The 19271-nt window shown below is 42.9% G+C and overlaps 1 protein-coding gene across 1 annotated transcript in view; it reads right to left on the reverse strand.

The window, feature by feature from the left end:
- crybg1a (crystallin beta-gamma domain containing 1a) overlaps positions 1-19271 on the reverse strand; it is a 58247-nt gene that overhangs the window by 1174 nt on the left and 37802 nt on the right. The window contains exons 5-22 of the mRNA XM_069661215.1: positions 11975-17943; positions 10452-10490; positions 10235-10353; positions 9830-10007; positions 8939-9078; positions 8433-8559; positions 8311-8346; positions 6787-6932; positions 6530-6656; positions 6227-6372; positions 4013-4139; positions 3861-3890; positions 3639-3751; positions 3228-3360; positions 2984-3123; positions 1797-1920; positions 1423-1581; positions 23-185 (exon numbers count right to left, since the gene is read on the reverse strand). Coding sequence (XP_069517316.1) covers positions 23-185; positions 1423-1581; positions 1797-1920; positions 2984-3123; positions 3228-3360; positions 3639-3751; positions 3861-3890; positions 4013-4139; positions 6227-6372; positions 6530-6656; positions 6787-6932; positions 8311-8346; positions 8433-8559; positions 8939-9078; positions 9830-10007; positions 10235-10353; positions 10452-10490; positions 11975-17943 — 8016 coding nt within the window. The remainder of the gene's footprint in view (positions 1-22; positions 186-1422; positions 1582-1796; positions 1921-2983; positions 3124-3227; positions 3361-3638; positions 3752-3860; positions 3891-4012; positions 4140-6226; positions 6373-6529; positions 6657-6786; positions 6933-8310; positions 8347-8432; positions 8560-8938; positions 9079-9829; positions 10008-10234; positions 10354-10451; positions 10491-11974; positions 17944-19271) is intronic.

Genomic DNA, 19271 nt, shown 5'->3' on the forward strand with positions numbered 1-19271 from the left:
AGTTAAGACAAAGCTGTCTGACCTTTGACCTCCAGGACCAGGTCTGGTTTGAGGTGGCAGCGCACCAGGCCGTCTGCAGTGATGTTCCACAGCTGGTTGACTTTGCCTCGCTCCGGGGAAACTAAGAGCCGGCAGCCCGCCATCAGCACACTGCCTGCCGTCTCCAGGCAACAGTCCTCCACCAGCTGGAGACGAAGAAGACATGGTGATGAAGATGAAGATGCAATAGTAGGTAGTGGTTCATTTTCTCCCTCTGAAGCCAAAATGTGCTATTATAAATGTGCAGAAAGTTATTTTAACCTCTACATGAATCTGCTTAAAAATGATGATGCCGGAGAGTGTTAGAGTCTAAGGCCCCGATCAGACAGAGCGCGTTTTGCAGTCTGTTAAACGCGAGGCACTGCCTTTTGTTGTTGAGGCCTACGTTTAAAAAAAGAGCACCTCGCGGCACCTTTTTTCTACTCTTGTTAAGGCAAACACTGAATCATTAGCTGTCATTAACCTAGCCATTATGTTGTAAACTGACAGAAGGCCCGCCTCTACATTCATCCAATTGGACAATGAGAAAAAACAGCAATGACGTCGGGTGTGTTTCGAGTTTTTTCAACTCGAAGCGCTCAGTGTTTCCTCAAAAACGGGAGGCGCTCTGCAACGCAAAAGCAGCGCGCAAAAAGCGTCCCTCTCACTGAAAACAATTACATGTCCCAGCTGCTCAAACGTGCTCTGTCTGATCGGGCCCTAAATGTGCATGAACTGTATCACATTTCACTACAATTGCAAAACTTTTAAACAAAAAACTCCCTTTCCATACAGCTAAGCTCTTGATCCTTGATGTCTTACTGCTTCATTTCCACCACACTGACTTGAAGTTTGCACAAGTCTTTCGATATCCTGCTAACTCAAAGACAGCAGACAGGAGTAAAAACATGACCCCTTTGATGGAGGTCGCCTTAGGAAAGAAGTCTGTTGGGAACACATGTTGTTTTCCTGCCTTTTATATTGTCTTGATCACACCCTTGTTTTCATGTACACAGCCACCTACAATAACAATACCACAGAGTGTGTATGTTCCTTACAGCCCTACAGTTCCTACAGAAAAGTAACAGCTGTAACCAAATGATCAAACTTCCTGTCAAAATGTTTAAGTTCAGGGCTCATGCTTTTACTTTTGGGTAAATGTGCAAACACAAGTCTGTCAGAAAGCTGAATACTGAGGATACAAAGTATTGGACTTTTAAGGCAACAATAAAAGTATCTGTAAGTGAAACACTTCTGATAACACTTTAGGATCTGTCTGAAGAAGACTTGTGCTCATTCTTTGAGCTATAAATAACTCCTGCGTCACTTTAACTAAGTCAATGCAGCACTTCCTGTTTTCCCTGTGAGCGTCAGTTTTGTGTGCAGTTGGGTTTTGTTTTGTACCTTGCAGGTGAGCTGCCCATCCTGATAGAGCCAGACCTGCTCCACCCCTCCGGTCTCCTCCACAGCCTGAACCCTCATCAGCTTGATGTCGTCCAGAGTTCCTGTCAGTGACATCACACTTCCTGTCTCCCTATTCTGCAGATGGAAGAACATCTGCTTCTGTGGAGGGAAACATTCAAAACTACATGGTTAGATTTGATTCACTGATACACATTTGACTCCTTCTTTGAACTGATTAAATCTATCAACGTGCATTTTAGCTGGTACTAAAAACCATCAGACATTCGTCATACTTTCCATGTGAGAAACAAAAAAAACATTCACTTGACTTATGTGACTATAAGTCCTAGAGACCCGTTTCCCTCCTTCCATACCTGGACCAAAGGACGCAGAGATCCTATTCGCTGCCAGCCGCTGAGCTGGAACAAATCCAGCACTTCACCTGGCTGCAGGAGCAGCTGCTGACCTGAGTAGTTGCTACCTTCATACAACACCCACCTGGAGAGAAGACAGTTAATCATGTGTGTTATATCAGCTTCACCAAACACAGTAGCGTTGAACCTCAACATTAATAACTTCACTTTTATTGTGTTAGTACGAATCACTGTCAATATTATGATAGGATGCTGGGGATGGAAAATGCCAAGAGACTCATTCTGAGAGATTGGAAGTCGCTGATATGATGTCATACAAATGGAAAGACTCAGGTTCCTGAGGACCGGTTTGATAAGGACATTTTTGGATATCTGGGACCCTTTTCTTTCGTACATAGACGAGACTGAAGCAGGATGAAACCTCTCTTTACTACTCTTTCACACTCAGAGAGTCAATGCAGAGCACCTTTAGCACGATTAGCAGCTTTGTAACGCCATTTTGACATCTTTTCTGCCCTTCATCTACCTGTGTTTCTTTTCGATTTCCTTTCTACGCCCATCCATCTATCCACGATCTATACTGCTCATCCTGTTCATTTGGCTGGCGGCTGGAGCCAAACCAAGCTGTCATTGGGCAAAAGGCGGGGTTACACCCTTGTCTGATCACCAGTCAATCACAGGGCTGACACACAGAGACCTTTCCAAACACATTCACTCCTACGGGCAATTTTAGAGTCACCAATGAACGAGCATGTCTTTGGAGTGTGGGAGGAAGCTGGAGTGCCTGGAGGGAACCCACGCATGCACGTGGAGAACATGCAAACAGAAAGGCCCACTTTGTCTGAACCGGGGTTCGAAATAGGAACCTTCTAGCTGTGAGTCAACAGTGCTAACCACTGCACTCTGTTCTTGTTGTTGAAAAACACTTTCACTGAAGTTGCATAAAAACAAATATTAGATTTAAATAGAACAGGGTCACACCTACGGAGTGTTTATTGTATGGCATTAGATCATCTGAAAGTCAAGCGTTCATGTCCCACGAGCTTAAATAAAGCATCATCTTGTTGGACTGTCATATCAGTTAATTCAGGGCTAGGATACTGAAACATGTTGATATTATCCTGGATCCATATTCACACCTATGCCTTTAAAGAATTGAAAATGGAAATTCTAAAGTAGCGACATACATTCCTCCTTCCACCACCAGGGAGCGTATGCGAGCATCCAGGCCGGCCTGCAGCAGGTTCACAGCTCCTTTAGGCAACACCACCCTGCGACCTTTGCAGCCCACCTTACTGAACAAGGTGATGGAGGGCAGCGACAGCTCCTGAACAACAACAGCAACAGAACGTTCATTAGTCTCATCCGTAAGAACTTGATTCTTCAATCATCAACAAGGCAGAGTCACAGATGGCCCAAGACAACACTCACATGTCCAGCGGTCTGTATGGAGCGGAAGGTGGAGTCTGAGGACAGGAAGCCCATGGCCTCTGTGTTTGGGTACTCTCCCTCCTCCAACACGTACATGTTCTCTGTGAACTGGGCTCCTCCAAACGCCACCCAGCTGACACAGAAAGACACACATTGTTCTTCAAGTTTGCCTTTAAGTCTCAACAACTTTAAATCCACTTTCACGATGCTACTTTGTGAAATAAACAATAAAATCACAGATTGCAAAATTACAGATTTTAGGGTCGGAGAATTTCCTGCAAAAGCACTTTTTTTTATCTTGGTGTAGAATAATCACAGTGTTAATCTCTGAGCCGAACATGTGAGCCACATCTAATTTCTTGTACCCAGAATGTTCCAGGCGGTGTTTGGTGCTAGTTTAGTCAGTCCTACCTGCCAGCCAGCACCTTACAGGACCTGGGTATGAAGTCCTCATCCAGAGCCTCTGCACTGTCCTCCAGAGCCACCAGCCGTCCCTGGAAGTCCGGCTCAGAATACAGTTTCACCTGCACACAGCAACAGAACTTAGTGACCCAGTTACAGACAGACAACCAGCATGGTTTGGGAAAGATGAGTTTATCTGTTATATGAAGATTTAACTGGAGGGAGTGATACCTTGAATTTTGGTGCTCCCATTAGAGAGTCCTGTGAAACAGACAGAAGGGGGTTAAACAGCAGCTTTGCACACAAAAGTTGTTAACAAAGACTTGGCTGGTGGTGCCTGGGCGTGCACTATTCTTTAAATGATACTCTAAATCATTTCTTACATGGAAGACGGGCTGTATGGATGAGATTTTGGGGTGCTGGGCTCCCCAGTCCTCGGGGCTTGCATACAGTCCTTTCTCCAGGATGTAGAGCTCTCCACTGAATCCAGGGTTCTCAAAGCCCACCCACCTGCCCGGGAGACAAAAACAAACATCTTTAGATACAACTCATTTTCACACGATACGGCCACAATGGCTGCAACATAATCCCCTGGGGCATTGCGCCTGATCAAAGTGCGTCAAATATAAGTGCTTGTTTTTGCCACTGACAGGCTCAGATTGTTACTCCAGATCGATCCTTTTTTTGTAACCAGAAACAGAAGTCTTGTTCAAGGAGAAGTCTCGCTCTGAAATCTTGCGGGTGGTGAGATGGACGGTGGCTCAAATGCCTCATCTTCATTGTCGATCAGGTAAATATTCAGCCATGGCTTTTGAAATATACTCTTGCTGGCAGTCCTCTCTCCAACTCTAACTCACGTTTCTGACATCCTGTTCCAGTAACATCTCGCCAACTGCGAGATTTCAGAGTGAGACTTCTCCTTGAGTGAGACTTCTGTTTGTGGTGACACAAAAAGGATCTTAGTCTTTAAAAAAAGGACGATCTTTGTAGGGATTGTTTCCATAATGTTGTCGGACACCTGGAGTAACAATCTGAGCCTGTAAAAACAAGCACTTTTAGTGGAGGTACTGATCAGGTGCATTGCCCCAGGGGATGTTGCAGCCATTGCAGTCGTATTGCTGCTACGCTGGAGAAAAATACAGAACTTCTCCTTTAATGTTTTATGTTATTCACACCCAATCAGAGAGACAAACAGAAACAACTGCAAAATCACTTTCTTTATAGCCACCAGACTCCATTCATAAAAACACTAATTCTACCTTTTAGGACACGGGAGTTAAAAACAAGAGTTTACAAAGTGCTTTGACAACCAAGCAAACAAAGTAAAGCAGAGAACAAGCAGAAAACCAGCAAATCACAAAACAAGTAACTCACACAGGCCCAGCAAATCACAGAACAAGCAAAGCACAAAACCCAATACCCAATTGGCAACAGGAGAACCCTCACAACCAAGACCAAGGGGACGAAGCAGGAAGAAGTAGAAAGAGTAAATAAAATAAAATAAGTAAAAGAGATAAAAGAAAGGAAATAAAGGAAAAAGAAATAAAAGCTGTAAAACCAAAAGGAGATATAGAAACCAGTAAAGTATGTGTTATTATTCAGTGTTGGATCAGAGCGAACCCTTAAAAAAAGACCAAGTTAGACAACAATGCAAATGCAACAAACAAATTAAAACACTAGTCGTGCAGCAACTCCAGTTTTCTGCAAAGTAAAATAACTGTTTTTGTCAATGGAGTCTGGCGGATTCAGAGAGGGAGCTGAATGGCTGTTTCTGGTTAAAAAAGATCTCCCTCTTAACAGAATGGTTGATCTCTGTAGGGGTGCTTTAAGTAGATTGTACTACAGTGCATTCTCCTCTAAAGATTACCTTCCAGCCATTACAGCCTGTCTCACCTGTCTCATGACTGCCTTGTTTGATTGGTCGTTTAGACCCTGAAATAAGTAAAGCCAGAAAATACCGTATTCCCTTTTAAGAATCCAGACCTTACTGATGTGATTGTCCAGCTGAATAAATCACTGTATTTAACTGTGTACCATCATTATAAAAGGAGGAAGTGGAGGCCTCTGAAAGGTTGTAAAATGACGCAGCAGGCGGGGCAGATGTAAAGCAAACACGTTATAAAAGTTGATCAGAGACTTTAAACAAATGTGCTTAAACGTGCACTTAGATCATAAAAAAATCTGTGAACGGAAAAACTCACGTTTTAAAGGAACACATTCAGATAAATCACAGACTAAAAATGAAACCCATTGTGAAACTTAAGTTACAGTTCGGCACTTCACTATAATTACACCAACTCTTAAAGAAGCTTGTAATGTTTAAAAGAAGCTCTCTTCCTATTCATGTCAGTTTAAATCTTTGCCCTCAAGAGTTTAAAGATCTTTTACATCCTTTATCAGAGCTGCCACATCAATTACACACAAGCGATCTTTAACACTATAATTGTTTCCTCTCGGGCTATATGTATGCGAGCGTGTGTTTTGATTGTGTGTGCGCTTAGTCATGTCTTGCAGGTGGGGAGCACACAGACACACCCAAACACTGTAAGGGCGTGGACAACACGCAGTCTAAATCATTAGCTGTTTTTTTTACTTACACTCCACCCATGACGTTGACAGACTGAGTCTTGACTCCGTAGCTGACGGCCTCTATGTTAACGACGGGACCCAGCAGGTCCATGCTGAGCCCGTGCTCGTTGAAGTGCTGCTCACTGAACAGTTTAACATGAGGAGACAGGAAGTCCTGGGGAGGATAATAACAGTGAAATGATTAGAAAGTGAAGAGCCAGTCTCAACACCGAAGCAATTAGTGCTACGAGCCAAAGATGGAGACAAGATCAAACAAGATGTCTTGCAGATTACCATGTAAATGTGTCAGTCATATTGCAGCTGATACTCACTGTGCATACAGGACGCAGAGACAGGGGCCCGTCCTCAGTTCCTCCCCAGTCGCTGCACTGAGGATACTCCCCCTCCTCCAGGATGTACTGCTGACCCTCAAAGTTTGACTCTTGATAGCCCACCCAGCTAAAAGCACAAAACAAGAGGTATAAGCGGAGGAAATCTTTCTTCAATAATCTGATAACACACACTGTGGTAGATTAAACCTTTTAAACTTTCATCCTCTGCTCATCTTTTTACTTAAACAGATACTTACAGGCCACCAAGTATCTTCATAGACCCCACTGCAGACAATGTTTTCTTGTTCTTGATTTCTTCTTCTGGTTCTTCTTGGAGGTTGTATACGTCGCAGTCGACCTCGATGCACTCTCCATCAAAGTTAGGCTTCTCAAACACTAAAGCCTGGATGGGAGAAGGAGGGGACGGAGTAAAAGTTTCAGTAGGTAACATCATAAAAACTAACTTTATGTCATATTTGTTCAAACTGTAACTTTGTCCATGCAGTAGTACATGAGAGAGATAATCTGTGAAGAAAACCATGTTCCTCTGGCTCCTCCTACTGCCCCCGAACGGCATTTGCAAAAAATGTACCGTTGCAGAACACAACAACCAATCAGAGCCGAGCAGTGTCTCAGGCTGCTGTCAATCACACGCTGCGAAGCGCCACTACTGTGCACATGCTCACACGGTCAAGCTCAATTTCTTCAGTGTTAGCAGCATCATCCAGTTTGTGTCCACAAAGGCTGTTCTGTGTGCCTGTGCTCTCAAGGCTAAATATTCTCAACATCAGTGTGTTACTGCTTAGTCGGCTCTGTTTTGTCCACAGTCTCTGTTTGCAAACTAAGTGCTGCTGGTTTTGCCGAATGAAATTAGCTGTAGATTACCGTTCACAGTAAAAACACGTGTATCTGCTTCGATAGTGTTGGTGGTGTAATAAAACGGCTGCGATTGTTGTCATTTCACGTTTTTACCGGTGTATCCGCCATATTGTATATCTGGCTTTTTCAGTTGCCATGGTTACTAGCATGCGCGTATGACAGCCTCCTCTGCGGGGAGGGCTTTGGAGGCAGGACTGAGCGCCGGAGAGAGAGGGGGAGGGACCTGGAGGTTGTAATCTTAGAAATTTTGAAGCAAAGTCCGCTCTCTCCTCCATCTTACCTACTGCAGCTTTAAAGATGAGCCTCCCTTTAAACAAATGCCTTAGATGTGTTACTGTGTGTGTATAAATTTACGAGTGTAGCGTTATTGCAGATATGTGTTTTTTGCTCATTTCTGTCCTAAGGTAGAATACCATTCATTCCACAAATCACAGTGCAATGCAGTGAAAGTATATCTTTGCATGTCTGTCAGTAAGGTGCGCAGGCTGCAGGCTGCAGGCTGCAGGCTGAGAGCTGTCAGCATACTTGAGGAACGCAATAAAAAGTGTGGACATGGCTTCTTTTTTTAGCTAAATCATCTTAACTACTGCATACCTTTACAAAAGAATTTGTGTTTCATAACATTAACAACACTTAGATTTCTCTCTGGGATTTTGACACCGAGTCCTTCTAATTCATCTCACAGTCATTTAATCATTCTGAGGTACTTAAAATCAGCAGAACAAACGCATTAACAAGCTGCAGCTGTTTGTGCATGCTGTTTTCCCAACGCTATGTGATTTTGCACCAAACCACCAACATAATTAATCATGTTAGCAAAACATTCCTCAGATAAACTATAACAATCCTTTCTCACTTCGACTTTGAGCGGCCATTTCTACCTGTTGATAGATGCAACATACCTTTACTTCAATAGGATGCTCCACCCTTATTGCTCCCTGCAACAAAGAGACACATAATGTATTTGTAACGGCACGTAATTTGAAAAAAATGCGGTATGTACAGTATATTCCATGTAGTGTACCATTCGGAGGGGTCTGAGAGACCCAATGAAGGGCTGAGGGAAACCCCAGGTCTCTGGGCAGGGATACTCCCCCACCTCCAGCACTCCCACAAAACCTCCAAATCCTGGATCAGCGTACACCAGCCAGCTAAAGACACACATGAGAGAGAGAGAGAGAGAAAGCTGAGTGCAGCACTTCAGAGTTATGACCATTCTGTGAGTTATTTCCTCACAGTTATTTGAAGAGCCAAACCCATCGGATCCTCTAGTGTACTTCTGAAAAATGTGAGTGCTAACCATCAATAACTAGCAGCAGTTAAAACTCTGACAACCACGAGCTCTGGCCTGCAGCGTGCATTCCTGCTTAGACACAGAACAGATGCTGCACACACTCTTACAGTTTCATACGCGTGCATTTAAAACAGTAGCAGGGTTGCCACCATAATGTGACACATGTTTACATACACTCCCTGTTACTTTAATAGAGTTATTAAAAAAACTTTGCTATAAGTGTCGTGAGAACTTACACTCCAGAATGGACTTTAATGGATCCAGTGGTCTGTGGCATCCCATAGGAGCCGAGCTCTATGGTGTCGTCGCAGTGAGTGGACACCCTGCCCATCCCATTGACCTCCGTGAACAGATCAATTTGGGGTACGCTGTAGTCCTATACAACACAAAATACACAAAACAAGTAAGAAAGTTTTCAATTTCAGACTTAAGGATGGCCTGTGCTTTCATTACGTTTTTGCTACATGTGCCAACATAATATTTTTTTGAAATCCTGCCGATTTCCACCCCCAGTCTTATCATGCTATTATGGGGAGCTAATGCAATTACGGTAGGAAAAAATGCAATTTTGCTCTGTGGCTTTGGAAGACGCAGAAAACCTCCGCCAGACTACGTAAAACGTGTCATCCGGCGGAGGCCAGGGAGCACACTTCCTCAGTCTAGGACGCCCGCCTCCGATGTCATGTCTCGTTCAAAAGGTTTTAAATGCAGACTGCAGACCTGAAGATTTTTTAGACGATCCACCGGTATATTCTCATCGTATTTCGAATTCTGTACCGCTCTGAGCCATTGCCTGCAGCGTATTTCACTCCACTGGGCCGTTCCTTTCAGAGGGAGGGCGCAATGCATGCTGGGTGTTGTAGGAATGTAGAATGGGCGAAACCACAAGCTGTTTGTACAACTTTCTCCACAGCTATGGTGCCAATTTCAAATATTATTGCTTCTATCAGCAGAGACTCAAGCTTTGACTGACAGCGGCGTTTTCCAGGGGCGAGTTGCTTTAATACTTTTGAATATGATTCTTTTTACAAAACAATAAGCTAAGTATAAAAGTTAATAAGCAGTCACTGCAGGATTGTGATATTTTACTGTTTTGAAAACAGGAAGTTAAACAGAAAGTATCTTACCCTGACAGCCAGTCGGATAGAACCAATGACCATAGGTGCTGTCGGTACAGGCTGACCCATCTGGTCTAAGGTTGTTGGAGTTCCCTCCTCAGCCCACATGTTCACTATCTGATCTGTAGGACCCTCCTCCAGGGCGATGATACGACCCTGGAAGCCAGGTTTTTCATAGAGGAGCCAGCTGAAGGAAAAGAAAATGAAACCATTAAGCATAGGAACCTTTCTCTGTAGTTTCATTAAAAGCTGAAGGGGATAACTAAACAGTTCCATGGATGTCTCTATTAGATGCATGTGGATCAAGAGAAACATAAATACATGCAGGATAATTGAAGATGACAGTTCAGTTCGGTCAAAATAATGTCCCAGCAAAACACTGCAGGGACTTTAGACTGGCACAAAGACCCTTACCATCCTCTGATGACCCTGACTGAGATCACAGGGGACAGCTTCAGAGTGGTGGCGTCCTCAACATCAGAGTACAGCTCGAACGCTTCTCCTCCAAACTGAGGATGTTCATGTACAACGATCTGTATGGGGAAAGAGACATTTCATTAAAATCTGTAGCAGCAATGTCTTATTTAAAAAGAGCATTACCAGAAATTAAAGAAAATAACAATCATCTTACCTTTCCAGGCCTTTTGTGGAATCCTCTTATTGCAGGTACCTGAAAGCAAAGAAATGATTACAAGCTTGAACACATGCTTTAAATAAAGACTTCAGTCCTCCAAACACTAAAGCTAACGAACAGCAGTCCATCCTAATCAGAGACTAATTATTTATTAAGAACAATTTTACCACCTGCTTGGTTCGAATACGGTCATTGGAATGTTAATCTGGACATTATTAAGCACTATTAAACATACAAATTATAATTTTCAATGTTACACAAATGTTATGAGGTTTGTTTGATCAAGTTTGCATTTGCACTATTAGCATGTATGCTAGCATCTACTACCTTTCTTAACCATCTATCCATTTCTATGAGCTAACTGTTTACACCCCTCTGCTTGTTTTCAAGCACTAGCAGCACTTTGTCCTTCATTTTTTTTAATTTAATAGTAATTTATGTTTCATCAAACTATTTGAACAACTCTGTGTCAGAGCCCGACCAATATATCTGTTGGCAGATATTATGCAGCTGATATCAGTTTATTATTTGGTTTCAGGTAGACGGTAGCTCGGTCGGTAGGGACTTGGCTTGGGAACTAGAGGGGGGCTGGTTCAAGTCCCCGTTCAGACCAAGCATGGAATTGGGGCTGGTAGCTGTGCCAGTTCCTTTCCTGAGCACTGTCAAGGTGTTCTTGAGCAAGGCACCGAATCCCCCAACTGCTCGGGGCGCATGTGCATGTGCAGCCCCCTCACTCTGACATCTCTCCATTAAAGCATGTTCATAAGGTCCTGTTTGTACATGTGTGTATTTCAGGCCTGTGTGTGTAGCATGTTTGTAATAATAACCGAGTGAGAACAATGGATTTTCCCTCGGGTACATAAAGTATATCTTCTTCTTCTTCTTCTCTTCTTACAGATTTGTGGAACATATGTTTAAAAATAACCGATATGAAAACTTATTTTATCATACAATGAAGAAAACTGTGTTTTAGGTGATGAAGAAATTATGGCTTTAAGTTAACCACATATCGGTTAGTACCCATGGCAAACACTGTTTAGAAATCCCTAAGGTATTGTGGGCATACTGACTGTTAGAAACAACAATAACTTGTAATGCCAAGGGTCTAAAGGGAGGAAAATAAACATGTTGTGCAGTATGATGTATATGCACACTGCTGTCATCCAAACACAGTCTCGTTGTTTGCATAGTTTTGCTTTATTTGCATGTTGATGCAAATATCTTCCTAAGTTGAGCTTCAGTTGATCTTGGCCAAGACTTCCTGTGCAAAATTCCAGACTTCGGGCATGCTCCTTTGTCCTGTCCTCACTTGCAAATGATTCATGACTTTTTCTTACAAAATAAAAGAGCAGGATAATTACCTGAGACACATTACCATGGAACTAAACTTCATCAATGCTTTGTGTCCATGCTAGCAGGTCTAAACACATTCAGGCTTGGGGCTGCTACATAAGCAGAAATCGGAGCTGAAACCACATTAAATCATAAAAGCTCTTTAATTGAAATATAAAAATTGCTACCTTAGGCTTTGGAGTAGAGAGTCCATTTCTAGAAGTCTGTTGGCTGTAGTTGCTGGGTGGAGGCAGGCCTCCAGGGACCTTCAAATCCACATCCACATCAGCTACTCCTGCTGTCGAGGCCTGGTCCATAACAGTGCTCCCCATAGGATCCAGTTTAGGTTTGGCTGTCTCAGTAGCTCCCTTCGAGGTCTCAGACTCCCCTTTGTTCTTCTTAAGGTATTTCTCTAAATGATCAGGCAGCGTTATCTCAGCGAACGAGGGCTTAGGAGGAGGTGGAGAGGAGTGGCTGAGTGCTGACTCACGAACTGTACCTTCACCGCCACCCACATGTGAGCCTTGATCTGTACTTTTCACACCCTTCTTATCTGCTTCAACGCCAGGCAGAGGTGAATCAACAACTCCCTGCTCTCCCAGCGAGGGCAGGCCCATTTGTTGGTTAGATGTAAGTGTGCCGTTTGAGGCGGATGCAGCTTCCTCTTTGGTCTTCCTGGACCGAGGAGACCTCATTAAGTCGGAGAGGATGGACATCCTCTCAAGGCGTGACTTTGGCTTCCTATGCTCTTGTCCATTGTTTTGTGGCTCCTCTTTTCCTACATCAACATTTGTCCCCTCTTTTACTCCATCTTTTCCTTCCACCTCATCCAGTGATTCCATTCGGTCTCTAGATGTCTGCATGTCATTCTTTAATGCACGTTTGTCCTGGGTACGTCCTTCCCTTTCAGCTGCTTTTTGTTTAATCACCATAGCTGGGGAAAGGTCCCTTAAACTGTTGCCATTTTTTCTTAAGCCGAACTGGAATTTCTCTGGATCAAATGTTTTCTCGAAATGGTCCTCCTTGATAGCCGGCAATGCAAAAGGAGGAGATGGGGACTTTCTACGAATCCGCCTCTTTGGCGGTACTGAGAAAGGAATGCTGCCCTCCTTAATGCTCTTTATGAAATCATCAACATCATCAGGCTCATCATCCACACTGGCAGAAGATTTCAGTCGTCTTCTTTGGTCCTTCTTCTGTTCTTGAGGATGTTCTACATCTAACCAGCTAGATGGAGATTCCTTCTTTGGCCGAGGACTTAGTGATGGAGAAGATGGTTTTGCTGTTGCAGAAAGAGTGGAACTGCCATTAAGAGTTGGCTCTGCAGGCTTCTGTGGGACCCCAAGGTTTACGGCTTTCTCTTGTCTTTTAGTCTGCAGCTCCTGCTTCAGACCACTTTCATTTTTTATTTTTTCTGTGGAGTCCTTATCATGCTTTTGAGCTTCAGAACTTTTAGAAACTTTGTCTTGAACTATGGTTGGCTTGTCTTTTTGTTCACCAACCTTTTCGCTGGATGCATCTTTCACAAAAATGGGTTTTGACTCTTGCTTGGTATCTACCTTTGATGCCACCGTCTGCTGAGTCTCCTGTTTTGTGTCTTTATTTTCAGCTGCAACAACCTCTTTAGTGAGGTGTTGTTCCTGTTTCTTATCAGTCTTACTAGCTGGTTTTTCAGTTGTCAAAACACTTGACTTTTCAGGTAGTTTGGCATCTTCCTTCGTCTTGTCCAGAGTTACAGACTTCTGATCTTGCTCATTGCAAATTTCACTGTTAGCATTTGTAACTGCATTCGTTTTCACTGAACTCTTCACTGATGAATCCTTTGTTTCAGTCTCTTCTTTAGTACCTTCAGTCTTCTGGGTTTCAGCACTTACTGCTTCTGGTTCTTGACTTCTGTCCATTTGGCTTTCCTTTGTCTTCTCCTGAGCCTTTTCTGTCTCAGGTTTCTGTTCTTGGTTAGCTTTTGGCAATTTGGATTTTGTTAACTTGTCTTTAGCTAGTTTTGTAATTTCCTCATCTTTGTCTCCAACAATAACAGACTTGTGGTCTTGCAGGATGCTAACTACACTCTGTACTGATGAATCCTTTGTTTCAGTCTCTTCTCCTTGTGCCTGAGCTGGATCCCTTTGTGAAACTTGGCTTGACTTCTCAGAAGCCTTTCCCGTCTCAGGTTGCTGCTTGAGGTCAGCATTTGGACTTGTTTTTGTTGATTTGTTTTTCTCTTGTTTTGTAATGTTCTCATCTTTGACAGACGTTTTTGTTTGTTCCTCGGTTTTGGTGTCTTCTTTCGTACTCTGGATTTCACTGCCAACTGCTTTTTGTTCTTCAGTTCTGTCCATTTGTAAAACTTGGTTTTGTGTATTTTTGGGCTGATCTTTTTCTGTTTTAGGTTTCTGTTCTTCGTTAACTAATGGATGTTTGGATTTTGTTGACTTGTCTTTCTCTGATTTTGTAATGTCCTCATCTTGGTCTTTAATAATTACAGACTTCTTGTTTTGCTTAATGCTAACATCACAGTTAGCATTAGCAGCTGCAGTCTCTTTGACAAAGCTCTTCTTTGATAAATCCTTTTTGGCTTCGTCTTTAGTACCTCCAGCACTCTTGGTTTCAGTGCTTACGGCTTTCACTGTGTGAGTTGTATCCATTGTTTCTGTTGTTTTCTCCTGAGGTTTCTCTGTCTCCGGTTTCTGTTCTACGTTACCTTTTGGAAGTTTCGTTGACTTGTCTTCGTCTGGTTTTGTAATGTCCTCATCTTGGTCTTTAATGATGACAGACTTCTGGTCTTGCTGGATGCTAACATCGTTGTTAGCAGTAGTAACTGCAGCCTCTTTTACCAAGCTCTTTATTGATGAATCCTTTGTTTTGGCTTCGTCTTTAGTACCTCCAGCACTCTTGGTTTCAGTGCTTACGGCTTTCACTGTGTGAGTTGTATCCATTGTTTCTGTTGTTTTCTCCAGAGGTTTTTCTGTCTCAGGTTTCTGTTCTACGTTACCTTTTGGAAGTTTCGTTGACTTGTCTTTAGCTGGTTTTGTAATGTCCTCATCTTGGTCTTTAATGATTACAGACTTCTGGTCTTGCTGGATGCTAACATCATTGTTAGCAGTAGTAACTGCAGCCTCTTTTACCAAACTCTTTATTGATGAATCCTTTGTTTTGGCTTCGTCTTTAGTACCTTCATCACTCTTTGTTTCACTGTGATCTGCTTTTACTTCTTGAGTTGTATCCATTGGTAAACCTTGGCTTTCACTTGTCTTCTCTGGAGGTTTCTCTGTCTCCGGTTTCTGTTCCGTGTTAGCTTTTGGAAGTTTCGTTGACTTGTCTTTGTCTGGTTTTGTAATGTCCTCATCTTGGTCTTTAATGATGATAGACTTCTTGTCTTGCTGGATGCTAACATCGTTGTTAGCAGTAGTAACTGCAGCCTCTTTTACCAAACTCTTTATTGATGAATCCTTTGTTTTGGCTTCGTCTTTAGTACCTTCATCACTCTTTGTTTCACTGTGATCTGCTTTTACTTCTTCAGTTGCATCCATTGGTAAAGCTTGGCTTTCACTTGTCTTCTCTGGAGGTTTCTCTGTCTCCGGTTTCTGTTCCGTGTTAGCTTTTGGTAATTTTGTTGACTGGTCTTTAGCTGGTTTTGTAATATCCTCATCTTGGTCTCTGACGATTACGGACTTCTGGTCTTGCTGGATGCTAACATCATTGTTAGCAGTAGTAACTGCAGCCTCTTTTACCAAACTCTTTATTGATGAATCCTTTGTTTTGGCTTCGTCTTTAGTACCTTCATCACTCTTTGTTTCACTGTGTTCTGCTTTTACTTCTTGAGTTGTATCCATTGGTAAACCTTGGCTTTCACTTGTCTTCTCTGGAGGTTTCTCTGTCTCCGGTTTCTGTTCCGTGTTAGCTTTTGGTAATTTTGTTGACTGGTCTTTAGCTGGTTTTGTAATATCCTCATCTTGGTCTCTGACGATTACGGACTTCCTGTCTTGCTGGCTGCCAAGTGCACTGTCAGCATGAGTAACCGCAGTCCCTTTTACCAAAATCTTTTTCGATGAGTCCTTTGTTTTGGCTTCTTCTTTAGTACCTTTAGCACTCTGCGTTTCACTGCTCACTGCTTTTGATTTGTGAGTGGTCTTATCTGTAGCTTTATCTTCCTCGGGTTGCTTTTTTAGATCAGCTTTGGATTTTGTTGATTTGTTGTTCTCTGGTTTTGTAATGTCCTGAGGTTGGTCAGACTTCTGGACTTGCTGGATGCTAACTTCACTGTTAGCATTAATAACTTCAGTCTTGCTAGCAGGACTCCTCAATGGTGACTCCTTTATTTCAGTTTCTTTTTTACTCAGAGATTTTTTGCTCACATCCTTAAGTTCTGGAGATTGTCTGTCCTTTACAACATCAGGGTGATCTTCCTCCTGATTTGATTCCTTAACTTCAGGCTTTTCATCTCTGGTTGGAAGTACTTTGGGTTCCTGTTCATTTTTCACCGTTAATACTTTAATCTGCTGATCTGTTTCCTTCTTGCCACTCTCTGCATTTTCTTTTAAGAGGATTGCACATTCCTGCCTTGTTTCGACCACACTGGCTGCATTTTCACTGAGCGCACTTCTTGCTTCCTCTGTGTCCGTCTTCTTCTCTTGCAGAGCATCTGTAACTTTTGAGTGTGGTTCTTCCTCTGATTCAGGCTGCAAACATTTCTCCGCTGATGATAGACGTGTTGGTTTCTCTGCTTTATCCGCAATAGTTATGGCCTGGAGCTCCTTTTTGGAACTGTTCTGTGACTCACTGCTTTCCACTGCTGCCTCATTCAGCCTTTCATTTGGTTTGGACTCATTCTCCCGTCTTTCAGATTCTCCTGCCACTAAAAGAGGCTCTTTGTCCAGCTGATTTTCAGCATTCTTGGGCGATTCACAAACAGTCACAGTCTCTGTTTGAATGTCCAAAGCCTCAACTGGTTTCCTGCCAACCTCCTCTTTATTTTTATTTTCTACCTTCGAGTCTTTTACCGATTCGCTGGGCAATCTATCATTTTCAAGAATGAGACTTGTGGTTTCATTCAGTAACTCTTTCTGCTGTCCTTTACTTGCCAAGTTGGGATCAACTGAAACAGCAATGGAAGAGGCTGAAAGTGAAAGTGCATCTTTGGGCTCAGCTTCTTTGTCTTTCGAGTCCAATTTGGAAGGGAGATTATCTCTGCTTGTAGTTTTGTTAGAAGTTGTTTTTTCAAGAGAAACACTACCAGGCTCAACGCTTTCACGTTCAGATTCGGTCATTATGTCACCGACAATGCCGTCATCCCCAGCAGGTGTGGCTGACGTATCAGTTACATCCTTCTGAGCTGGTTTTGTTTCCTGAGCCAGCACTGCAGAATTTAACTCTGCAAGTCCTTTCACCTGGGTTGGATCCGGTTTTATGTTACTTATTACCTGGGCTGTCTCTATAATGTCTTTTATTTCTTCTGGACACGTCTTTGGTGAAAACATTGTGTCCTGTTCCTGTGTGGTGTTTTTACTGTTAATGTGAGATACATTTGCGGGTGGAGACCCATCTTTTGTTTGTTGTTTGGTCTCACGCTGTCCTTCATGGCTATCAGTCTTAGCATTGTTTACATCAGCCTCACTACCAGGGGATAACTCGTCTCCGAGGCCTGTCACTGGTGTGATTTTTTCTTCAGATTGTTCTGTATTTCCATCATTGTTTGGTAGTGGTTGGGTTTGTGAACGCTCTTCAGTTGAAGAACTTCGTACGCCCTCCTGCAAATGCTTTCCCACTTTCCCTTTCTGTTTGATTAACCTGGTTCTGGACTGAGTGACTTTCACTGTGTGCTCCTCTTCCTCTGTAGACACGCTGGAAGTGTCTTCTGCTTTAGATGAAGATCTGTTTGCAGAATTCCCAGTTGGTGATTGTTTTCTGGAACTCACTTGGCTGGAGCTTCTCTGACCTCTCGCAGGAAGCTTGCTTACAGGTGACGAGGGTTCAAATGAATCCTTAACTGGACTTCTGGGGGGTTTGTTGCTGTCGCTTTGTTTGGAGAGCCTTGATAAGACAGGTTTCTCTGTCTTGGTGGGAGTCGGAGAGGAACGCAATGTGGGTGAATGACTCTCTTCTCGGCTGATGCTACTTTTAGAGAGGTGTTTGGATGGTCTTGTTGACAGCATGCCTCCTGTTGGAAACACAGACACACAATTTTAATACAAAAAACCCTCAAAGAGAAAGTTGCTTGTTATGCTTATCGCTTTGACAAGTGTCCAGTGTCCAAGGTGGAAGTAATGAATTACTCACATTACTGTAATTGAGTAGCTTTTTCGTTTACTTGCATTTTTTAGAGTATTTTTCAAAGTCAGTAATTTACTTTTACTTAAAGGAGAAGTTCTGTATTTTTAGACCTGGGCCCTATTTTTACAAATGTGTGTGTCGAAATGACTCATAGGAACAAAAACTTTTGGAATCGGTCCAGTAGATGACCTCCGCCGTAGCCACGATACGGCTGCAATGGCTGCAACATAATCCCCTGGCGCAACTGCGCCTGATCAAGTACGTCCACTAAAAGTGCTTGTTTTTGCGACTGATAGGCTCAGAGTGTTACTCCAGGTGTCCGACAACATTATGGAAATGATCCCAACAAAGAAGTCTGGCTCTGAAATCCTGCGGAGAAGATTTTTTTACATAGAAGACTGAGTCTAGACTAGAGCCTGAGGCTAAGTCCTCAGTAATACATTAATTGTTTTAAAATGCATGATTGTTATACTTTGTGTTTTTGAGCCCCTAAAAAAGTTCCTTTTGGAAACACAGCTGACCCTTTTTCAGTTTAAAAACTCTGGGTTGCATTATAGTGTGTATGAGCTGAAACAAAGACTTTTAGAAATGATGATGCTGACTGAGTCTTATCAGTCCCAACACGTCCTTCTCAGATTTATCACACTACTATCACATGAGACATTTTTCAGAAGATATCAAACGCTTGCTTGACTATCAGCGATTAACCTCAACATGAATAACTAATTACAGGCGCTGCTGAGCCTCTCTGATCTAGCTGCCAACATACACAGCAAACACGCTACTATTAAAACAATTCCCATGTCCAACCGTAGGGTGCCACTGATTTTAGTAAGAGAACATGTGGCTGTTTTGTGTGTATAACTTAAACCTGCCGCCCATGCCACTGAAGTGAAGAGTGTTAGTGACGAGGGGAGGCTCGCTCTGCAAAGCTGCTTAAACTCTGTTATGGATGAAGATGGTTTCCAAAGGTTACACAATCTGCCTACCAGCACCTCTATGGCTCAACAACAAACACATCATTTCTGTGAAAACAGCATGTTGTGGATCCACAGGGTTTTATGTGCAGGGCTATTTCTTGGGAAGGCACAGTCTCAGACAAAGAAGAACATGGTAATAAGTGAACTTAAGAGGTGATGGCAATTTAGCAAAAAAGTGTACAAATCCAGGCTAAATGTTTCCCCCTGCATCAAGACTTTGAGCTAAGCTAAGCTA

This window comes from Semicossyphus pulcher, unplaced genomic scaffold, assembly GCF_022749685.1.
Source record: "Semicossyphus pulcher isolate SPU_LCO1_2020_fin unplaced genomic scaffold, fSemPul1.0.p SCAF_14, whole genome shotgun sequence".
In the NCBI taxonomy this organism is placed as follows: Eukaryota; Metazoa; Chordata; class Actinopteri; order Labriformes; family Labridae; genus Semicossyphus; species Semicossyphus pulcher.